Source organism: Oreochromis aureus, linkage group 4 (assembly GCF_013358895.1).
Source record: "Oreochromis aureus strain Israel breed Guangdong linkage group 4, ZZ_aureus, whole genome shotgun sequence".
Taxonomy (NCBI): domain Eukaryota; kingdom Metazoa; phylum Chordata; class Actinopteri; order Cichliformes; family Cichlidae; genus Oreochromis; species Oreochromis aureus.
Window position 1 is genome coordinate 2,611,014 of NC_052945.1, and position 9,955 is coordinate 2,620,968.

Here is a 9,955-nt window from a genome sequence, read left to right on the forward strand (position 1 = left end):
GGAACGTGAAGATTTTGTGTGATTAATGAGGATGTGACAGAAAATGTACAACAAGATGTTACATACTGATATCTCACTCAAAAGTTATACTGACAACAGGAGGGAATGTCAATGGAAAATTGTACTTAGTAGTCAGTATAATCTTTTAATGATACAAGTTTCCATATATGCTTAGAGGCTTTGTGTGCATTCCAGGGTGTTCTGGTATTCAAACCCACATCCTGGGAGCATGGGAAAAGGGCATACCTTCTATTATTGTTTTATGATAGGATAAACGTATCTATGTCTGTTTTTAGCTAAGTGCCTTTTGTTTACATGAACTGCTGGACTTCCAGACCAGCAGGTTTAGGGAAGTCATTTATGGGGTCACCCACTGACCCCACACACACACACACACACACACACACACAATGATGTATAAATAAAGACCAGGGCAGTGACACGGGGCGAGTCTCAGAGCCCGCACTTCTGTGGGAGTGCTGTGGCTGCCCTTGCTTGCAAGTAACTAACTGCAGTGTGTGTTTCTCCTCTCTGATTCGAATCTGAAGAAGTGTCTTAGAATACATCTCTTGACAATCTGTGTCCATCACATCATGTCAATCAAGTTTGAGTTCTCTAAAGGCAGAGTTGGAGACAAAAGGCGAGGCTGAGGAGATGGAAGAAGACAAAGACGAAGGAGTGAGCAGGACGACCCTCGCTGCTGTCAAACACACTATTTGAGTCAGTTGTGGTGGCCGTGGTGGAGGTATAGGTACTGCTGGCAGTGGTGGTGACGGAGACATTAGTTGGGTCACTGATGGTGGTGTTGGAGGCTGGAGACAAGAGTGTCTCCAGCGTCTCCGTCAGGAAGGAGTCAAAGGAGCTCACTCTGGTGAAGGTCATAACTGGAGTTTCTCGTCTTCTCCTGGCAGAGGGGCTCGGAGCTGTTAACACGACCGCCTGGAACCAAGAGCCGCCCTGCTTACACATCAGCGGGCCGCCAGAATCACCCTGAATTCAATTTAAAATCAGAAAATCACATCTAATATTATTTGGTTGCCATGTTTTTCCCTCCAATAAAATTATTTTAAAAGTTTTAAAACAAAGATATAGAGACACTCTTAAATTAAATCTTACTGGCCAAAAATGAAAACTGAAACTTCAAAGCTGGAAATTCTTATATGTTTCTGAAGATTGTGAGCCCTCTGCAAACTCAAGATGATGAACTATCCAAATTCATCACATGTCTCTGATAAGCAGCTAAATCCTAGGTCCAGAACAAACATGTCAGCAGACAGTGTGTTATAAGAAGAAGAATCCAGTCATTTACCTGCTGCAGTGCAAACACGTCTGTACAGATGCTCCCACTTGATGATGAGCTCCCACAGTTTACCACCGAGGTCTGAAACTGCTGCATAACTTCCTCAGCTAACATTATGAAAGATAAGAAAATCCTGATGTTTGACTAAAGAAACTGTAAGTGCAGTGGTCCACATGTGTAATCTGAGAGATGGACTGGTGCAGAGTCTGGGCAGAACTCTGTCAGCCTTCATGTTGCTGACTCACCTCCTCCTCTTCCAGGACTCCAACCGGCCGCCCAGCACGCCAAGCCCTCGGTGAAGGTTCTCCCGTTGTCCAAGCAGATGGGCTGGATGTAGTCGGTCAGGGTGGGCTGGGCAGATAGACGGAGGATGGCTATGTTGGTCCCGGTCATGTTGCTCAGAGTGATATTAGTCACATTCAGCGTCACCTCAAAGGGGTTGGATCCATTTAGCGTCAGACGCCCCAACACGACAGTCCACTCGGATGCTACAGGGGAGCTGTGGGAGGAACGAAGCACCCAAACATAATCTTCATCAGCTTCAAACAAGATCTACACCTTTACACTCAACTTCATGGGACCCAAGTTTTGCACATTTGAACCTGGTGACATTCAGGCCTGGGTCTTATTAAAAAGGTATATATTTAACTAGATGAATTCCATGCAGAGGAGCATTCATGATGGCAGGTGTTATGTTAAGTCGAAACAGGGCTGGAGGTGGATTGCATTGTGGCTTGCAGATCCACAGTAACCACTGTCAAAACAATTCTCTTCAAATTTTACTTATACAGAGCCAAATCAAAACAACTCTTGCCTCAAGGTAGACCCTGCAATAATACATACAATTAAAACCCCAACAATCATATGACCCCCTATGAGCAAGCACTTTGGCAAAGGCGGGAAGGAAAAACTCAATTTTAACAGGAAGACACCAGTTAGCAGTGAAGTTTCTCTCTGAGTTTGTTTGAAAAGAAAGTATCCAGAAACACGTCAGAGAAAATGCTGCTGTCAAATGGACCAATCACAGCAGGCTGAATCGAAGCCTTGTTATATTTCTATAGATTGTAAATCACAATGTACCTATGGACTAGATTTAGCACAGAATCAGCTTAAATCCTAACCCTGTGTGGGACTGACCAGTTACATGTGTGGAAAGTGTAGAAGTGTGGCACCATCAGGTGATGTGGGCTGGCACTGAGATCAGCTGATCTGCTGGGACTGTGTTCAGTTTCCATTTTTAAAGACTCGCTCATTTCCTTAAAGGGAGGGTTACATTTGTAGTTTGTTGGGCACAGTTTTTACCGGTGGATTGATCCACAATGGAATAAAGTGTGTTTACAATGCATTGAGTAAGTTTGAACTGTAAAAAGTAGTGAGTGTAAATCTGAAAAAGAATTTTTGTTAAAACAGTTATCTTAAACACTATTTTAATAATATGTTGAGAACAATTTTGTTCTAGATAAAAAAAAAGGTACCTATTATATATCATAAATGGTTTTGCAATTCTACTTCAGTTTGCAAGCAGAGAGCAAGTAAACCTTGTTGTGATGAAAAACACATCAACTAGAAAGATAAGTTCATTACATTTGTGGTGCTGCTTGTCTCTTTGTTTTTTCCTTTCTAATGGAGAAATTATGATTCAGCATAAAATGCAAACTTGTTAAAACTCTTACTCGTGCTGTTTTTAGTCAGGCAGATTAAGAGAGGAGTGACATCCCAACATACAAAGAGCTGAAACGATGTTAAAAACAATGAAAAGTTACAACTGCAGCTGTGCTCTTCATGCTATATTTTTGTATGTCTTTCCTGTGATTCTTCCAGTCCTTGTGCACTCTCCCATCTCTTCCTTCCCTGTTCTGGTCAACTTGTCAACCAGTCAGTATTTAAATGGTGCACAGGTGTTATCCACGTCACCCAGCATGCAGTACTAAGTTTTTGTTGATTAAATTGTGCAAACTTCAACCGCAGCTCCAACTAACCTTGAGAAACAGTCAGCGTTGCTCAGCACAGAGTCCAAGGCCACTAGAGTCCCACCGCACACGTGACTTCCATTTTTCTGTAAGCTTGCCATCCATGGCCATGAACCGGCTATCGCCACTGAGGTTCCCCCCGAAATGTGAGAACTCCTCGGTGCTTGTCCACAGACTACTGCTGAGGAGAAAAAAAAACAAAAAACTTGGACCAAATAAACCCATCAGTTCATACTAGAGTAAAAGTTAGACTGTTTTCTTTAATAAAGTGTTGCCATGATGGGCACTTACACTGGGGAGTGGTTGGAAGCAGGGTGGCTGTGGCAGGGATTATGATTGTTGTAGCAGTATTTGTGATGTTGGCTTGCATATTTGTGTCATGTTTAGGGTTATTAGGGTTTACATTTGCTGTAGTGGTAGTTTTAGGGGTCGTGGTTGGAGAGGTGGTGGTTGGAGTGGTGGTGAATGTAGGGGTGGTGGTTGTTTTAGGGGTGGTTTTTGGAGGGTTGGTGGTAGTTTTCGGGGTGGTGGTGGTTGTTTTTTTAGTGGTGGTTGGAGGGGTGGTGGTTATAGGGGTAGTGGTTGTTTTAGGGGTCGTGTTTGGAGGAGTGGTGGTAGTTTTAGGGGTGGTGGTTGTTTTAGGGGTGGTGGTTGGAGTGGTGCTGGATGTTTTGGTAGTGGTTGTTTTAGGCGTGGTTTTTAGAGGGGTGGTGGTAGTTTTAGGGGTGGTGGTGGTTGTTTTTTTAGTGGTGGTTGGAGTGGTGGTGGATGTTTTGGTAGTGGTTGTTTTAGGCGTGGTTTTTAGAGGGTGGTGGTAGTTTTAGGGGTGGTGGTTGTTTTAGGGGTGGTGGTGGTTGTTTTTTTAGTGGTGGTTGGAGTGGTGGTGGATGTTTTGGTAGTGGTTGTTTTAGGCGTGGTTTTGGAGGGTGGTGGTAGTTTTTAGGGGTGGTGGTTGTTTTAGGGGTGGTGGTGGTTGTTTTTAGTGGTGGTTGGAGTGGTGGTGGATGTTTGGTAGTGGTTTTTTAGGCGTGGTCCCAGAGGGGTGGTGGTAGTTTTAGGGGTGGTGGTTGTTTTAGGGGTGGTGGTGGTTGTTTTTTTAGTGGTGGTTGGAGTGGTGGTGGATGTTTTGGTAGTGGTTGTTTTAGGCGTGGTTTTTAGAGGGGTGGTGGTAGTTTTAGGGGTGGTGGTTGTTTTAGGGGTGGTGGTGGTTGTTTTTTTAGTGGTGGTTGGAGTGGTGGTGGATGTTTTGGTAGTGGTTGTTTTAGGCGTGGTTTTTGGAGGGTGGTGGTAGTTTTAGGGGTGGTGGTTGTTTTAGGGTGGTGGTGGTTGTTTTTAGTGGTGGTTGGAGTGGTGGTGGATGTTTTGGTAGTGGTTGTTTTAGGCGTGGTTTTTAGAGGGGTGGTGGTAGTTTTCGGGGTGGTGGTTGTTTTAGGGGTGGTGGTGGTTGTTTTTTTAGTGGTGGTTGGAGTGGTGGTGGATGTTTTGGTAGTGGTTGTTTTAGGCGTGGTTTTTAGAGGGGTGGTGGTAGTTTTAGGGGTGGTGGTTGTAGGAGTGGTGGTGGTTGTAGGGATGGTGGTTGTAGGAGTGGTGTTGGTGGTAGTAGTGGTGGTGGTTGTAGGAGTGGTGGTGGTTGTAGGGGTGGTGGTTGTTGTAGTGGTGGTGGTTGTAGGTATGGTGGTGGTTGTAGTGGTGGTGGTTGTAGGAGTGGTGGTGGTTGTAGTGGTGGTGGTTGTAGGGGTGGTGGTTGAAGGGGTGGTGGTTGGCACTGGTGGCAGTCCTGTGCAGTTGACACTGAGGTCACTGTTGGTCCCAGTGGACGTGAACGTCATGAAGCCCGGCTGGTTGGAGGAGATCTGGCTGTTGATCCAGGTCTGGTACTGGGATACTCTGGCGTAGACTCCTGGAAGATTTGGCCTGGCACAACCGGTCCCAAAACTGACGATTCCTGCCTGAATCCAGCGACCGTTCTCCTTGCTCACCATTGGACCTCCTGAATCCCCCTTTGAGAGCAGAAACATTTACTATTAGCTGAGGAGAAGAAACTGTAGAAGGTGAAAATGTGCCAAACAGGTAACAACAATCACCTGACAGGAGTCCTTTCCTCCTGCACTTAACCCGGCACAGATCATGTTGTCAGTGATTGTTCCCACTCCATAGTTACAGTTACACTGCCTGTTTCCCACAACAGGAACCTCCACCTCCATCAGGTTTTGTGGAGAAGGAAGCGACACTGAAGGGGTAAAAAAAAAATCTCTTTAATAAACAGCGTGTGACAGATTAAAGGTACAAACCACAACAGTAATCAAAGCATCGTTCCACTTTGTGGCATTTATTCTGGTGTTTAATATTTTTACCTGAAAAGATTTCCCACTTTCAGTGGTCACAAGACAGAAAGCTGTATATATTGAACCACCAGACAAATCTGATTAAAAGTTTAAAAAAATGCTCAAACAGTTCTTTAAAGTGTTTTTGATGTTCTGTTTGTATCTCTGTATTTGATGCTGCAGACATTTCCCAAATATTTCAATCCATGTTTTAGTGTTCATAAAGTCTTTTTCCCCTCCACATGCACAGGTTTATCATCAAAAACGACACTAAATGAGGCCAGTTTCTGTTTTACAAACATTTCCTTTGAGGTTGGCTCAGAAATTTGGTGTCTTTTCTATAAATTCATAAATCATAGTTTCTGAAACTTATTTAGGCTTCTCTTCAGCAACAGAATCATGAAATAAGCAGACAAAGGCCTCCTTTATGGATACTTTGGAGAAGCTGTTTGTTTGCTGTCATCCTCAGAATGAAAGGGATCCTCAGACAATGTTAATCATGTCTAACCAGTGACCCACCTCCTTCTCCAGTGTTGCCCCAGCCGGTGACCCAGCTGTTAACACCACTGTAGAAGGTGCTGTCGGAAGCTGCCAGGCAGACAGGAGAAATGTAGCTGGTGAAATTCACCGGTGAGGAGAGCTGCAGGAGGCAGATGTCGTTGTCATTGGTACCAGAGTTGTAGTTTGGATGTTTGATGATCTGTGTTACTGTCCGAGACTCTGCATTGGGATTAGATCCCTGTAGACTCTGAAGGCCCAGATTCACAGTCAGACCGGCTGGAGTACTGCTGAGATCATCAGGAGAGACACAAACAGTGCACAGTTATTGTGATTGTTAGAAACATGAAAACATATATAAAGTTTGACTTCCTGTCCTGTCAAATATTTGAGAATGATAATTTTATTTTCATGCCACATTTCATTACATTAAAACTAAATGTGTTTAACACAGAAAATGAAGAAACATTTAAAGATTATGTATATATAAATGTAAATATTTATCCTTTTACCCCCCCTGAGCCCCCAGATAAGCACCTTTATCAGTGTCTTTAAATCATGTTCAGTGTGCAGCTTCAGCCTCATTACTCACGTTCGAAAGCAGTGAGCAGCAGTCAGCACCCACTGACTGTTAATGAGGGATCCTCCACAGAAGTGGGACCCCGATCTTTGCAGACTGACCTGCCAGGGCCAGCTGCCATCGGGGGCCACCTGTCCTCCTACAATCCTGGTGTTGAGCTTTGGCTGACCACAAACTGAAGACAGACATTAAAACACAGAGTGAGCATTACTGTATGAGCTGTAAACTCTCAGCATTACAAACTGCTGAGTGAGGACACAGTGATCCTGGGAGTCTACAGTTCACTCACAAACTAATATTCATATGAAACTAAAGATTTATTACACATAAAAGTAAATCATTACACCAAGAAACTTTATCTTACCATCCAGCTGTGACTCAGACTCTGAAACACAGAAAACAAGCAACGTTTAAACAAAAAATCTCCATTCATTTGTCTGTGATAAGTTCACTGTCTTTAATAATAGTGGGAAAGTTGATGGTCTGTGGTTAGCTATAAGCATCCAGCAGAGGCTCCAGCAGTGAGTCAGTCCCCATGTTGGAGAATTTTAATGACATCATCTGATCAATGATGCGGCTGCTGTGAGGTGACTTTACTAACAGACCCTTTAAAATCTTGATTATGTGACCAGCTTTGTTTATGCTGCCACCTGTTAATTAATTGAATTGTATTTTGGAAAATTTTCAGCTTGTATATATATTCATATATATTTATATGTACTGTATGGTCAAAGGAATTTGCAAAGAAAAGCGTCTGGACTTCTTTAAGTTGAGGACAGATGGTTTGAAAGAGGAGTGAAAGAGGCCATCTATGTCCACTGTGAGCGACCATCTTTGAACAGAGGCGGTGGTTTACGACACCAACTGTCTGCCATCTATAATCCAGTTTTGAGTTCCCTCCCCAGACGCCTTAACGCCCACTCACATCCTGGGCCATCTGACCTCAGGAATTCACATGACAAGGTGGGGCCAGGTTTCACAATGAGCTCACCCGAAACCCTGGCTGATTAGGTCCCACACCCGCTTTCACACCTTGGCTCATGTGATTAGAGGATCACCAGGGGGTCCTTTGTCCCTCTTTGGGGGGGATACTCCCACTGGGTTTAAATCTGGGACTCTCGGCCATTTGACCTTAGAACTGAAGAAGCTTCTCGGATGAGAGGTGAAACGTCTTCAAGCAACTTAAAGAAGTCCAGACGCTTTTCTTTGCAAACTCCTTTGACTACGATGACCTGGATGACTGAGAACCTTCACAGACATATGTACTGTATGTGTTGTTTATTCATTTAGTTTTACATCGATGGTATTTCTTCATTAACAGATGGATGACACCACCCACTGGACTCCATTCCAATAATTCCAAATAATCATTGACCGAGCAAAGCAGCCAATGACGCCAGTGGGCAGCTTCATCCATCTGTTAAACACAATCTTTGTAGGAAGTTTGTGTGTGTCTGTGTGTGTGTGTGCGGGGTTACCTTTTACACTGTTATTGTTTTCGTTCCATAGACTGGTTTTATCTCCATTTCTGAGAGGATTGTTATCGTGCTGTTTGTCTCGAAAGAGTTTCCTGATCTGTGTGTGTGTGTGTGTGTGTGTGTGTGTGTGTGTGTGTGTGTGTGTGTGTTGGTCTGGGCTGCACGTGGTATTTTCATTTTCCACCCTCCATCATTTGATAGAAAAGGTCTGTCCTCATATTTCTGATTTACCTTCTGAATCAGTTTGGGCACAAACGACGCGGCACCTTCTCAGAATCTAACGCACTTCCTGCACTGAGCTGTGACGGATGAAACTTATTATCACATCTTCAACTGGCACAACAAACTGCTGCGCATCGCAGTCACACTTTTCATTTAAAAAACTTCTCCAAAGCTCAGAGATCAAACATCTTGTAGAAACATCTCAGCTGGTTAAAGCTGCAGCTAATAATGACTGAATTAAAGAAATAAGCCAACCATCTTTCCCCTTAAATATATTTTTTAAATTTTAATTAAAGTGATACAACATTTCAGTCCACATTGTGCAAACTGAGATATGATTACGAAAGCAGATCTAAAATATTTACTAAATATGAAAGTCGACACTTAATGTCACTAAATAACAACAGGGTAGCTTTAATTTTATTGAGAAATATTCATAAAATAAACTTTTACTGTTGGAGGAAATTAAAAATAATCCTTTCTGTTTCTTTTTCAGATGCCATTAGATTGATTCATGTAGTGAAGACAGCAGCTGGAGAAAGCGGTCATACGCTCAGAGAGCAGTTTTAAAGTTATAAGCAACCATAAAATAATCATTAATAAACATAAAGATTCAAACCTCTCATGATGAAACTTGTATGAGAGGTTTGAATCACAGCCAAGTTTGAATGAAGCTGTATTGACCAGGACAGAAAGTAAAGCTGCTACTGAAGAATCAGGAGAGAAATTTTAAATAAAACAGCTATATTATATATATGACATTTATATTATTATATCATGTGATCATGAACTCTGAAACACGATATATGTACATGCACTGCACCTCAGTCATGGATCTGAAATGTTTAAGCTTTAATAATAAACTTAGATAAGGTTAAGGTGAATATCCTCCTTTGTCACACGTTTAGATCCTCATGAATAAATCATGTGTGTCAATCGAAGCTGATTGAATAAACCAACAAAATTTAAGGTGAAATAAAGAAGTTAAAACCTCTCAGCTGCTTTCAAACCAAACAGATCATCACATTTATCTGTGAACCTAAAACACAACATCAGTCCTCCTTTTCCTGCGGTGTTATTTCCTGCAGTCTCACTTTAAAGTGAAGCGATGTGCTCCTGAGTGTTTTCGCCCTCTGAGTCGTACCTGATGCAGGTGTGTGCAGAGAGCTCTTACCTTGGGTCAGGAGCATCAGCCCAGCAGCCAAACACATCACTTTGTAGAAAGCCATCGCTGTAAGATACATACCTCCAGACCTGCTGAGGCATAAATAACCTTCCTCTCTCCTCCTCCTCTCTGTCTGCGGTGCAGCCCACACCAACACCTGTCTGACGACACGCCCAACATTGCAGCTCACCTGATTTTCCTCTCATCAGACACAGTGACCAAGCAAAAAAGCCAATATGGGCAACGTGACAGTGGTGACCCGGAATAAGTGGAATCATGATTTCACAACAAAAAGAAAACAAACCACAATCTTTTCCATTCCCAGTAACCTGATGAACCTCCTGCGTAGAGTCACACACAGATTTTGTTTTGGGTCAGAAACTATGGTCAGCACCTGAGTTTCTCCAGTGTCTACGTG

The 9,955-nt window shown here is 43.1% G+C and overlaps 1 protein-coding gene across 1 annotated transcript; it reads right to left on the reverse strand.

Annotated features, from left to right (window-relative positions):
• Window positions 1-388: 388 nt before the first annotated feature.
• Window positions 389-9,644, reverse strand: LOC116329164 (transmembrane protease serine 9-like). The gene is made up of 10 exons (XM_031751142.2): window positions 9,547-9,644; window positions 7,037-7,057; window positions 6,685-6,847; window positions 6,114-6,379; window positions 5,355-5,500; window positions 4,973-5,270; window positions 3,280-3,451; window positions 1,546-1,799; window positions 1,310-1,407; window positions 389-990 (listed from the first exon to the last, which is right to left on the reverse strand). Exons 1-10 carry the CDS (start codon window positions 9,614-9,616, stop codon window positions 616-618), a joined length of 1,863 nt encoding a protein of 620 aa, XP_031607002.2. The 5' UTR covers window positions 9,617-9,644; the 3' UTR covers window positions 389-615.
• Window positions 9,645-9,955: the final 311 nt, after the last annotated feature.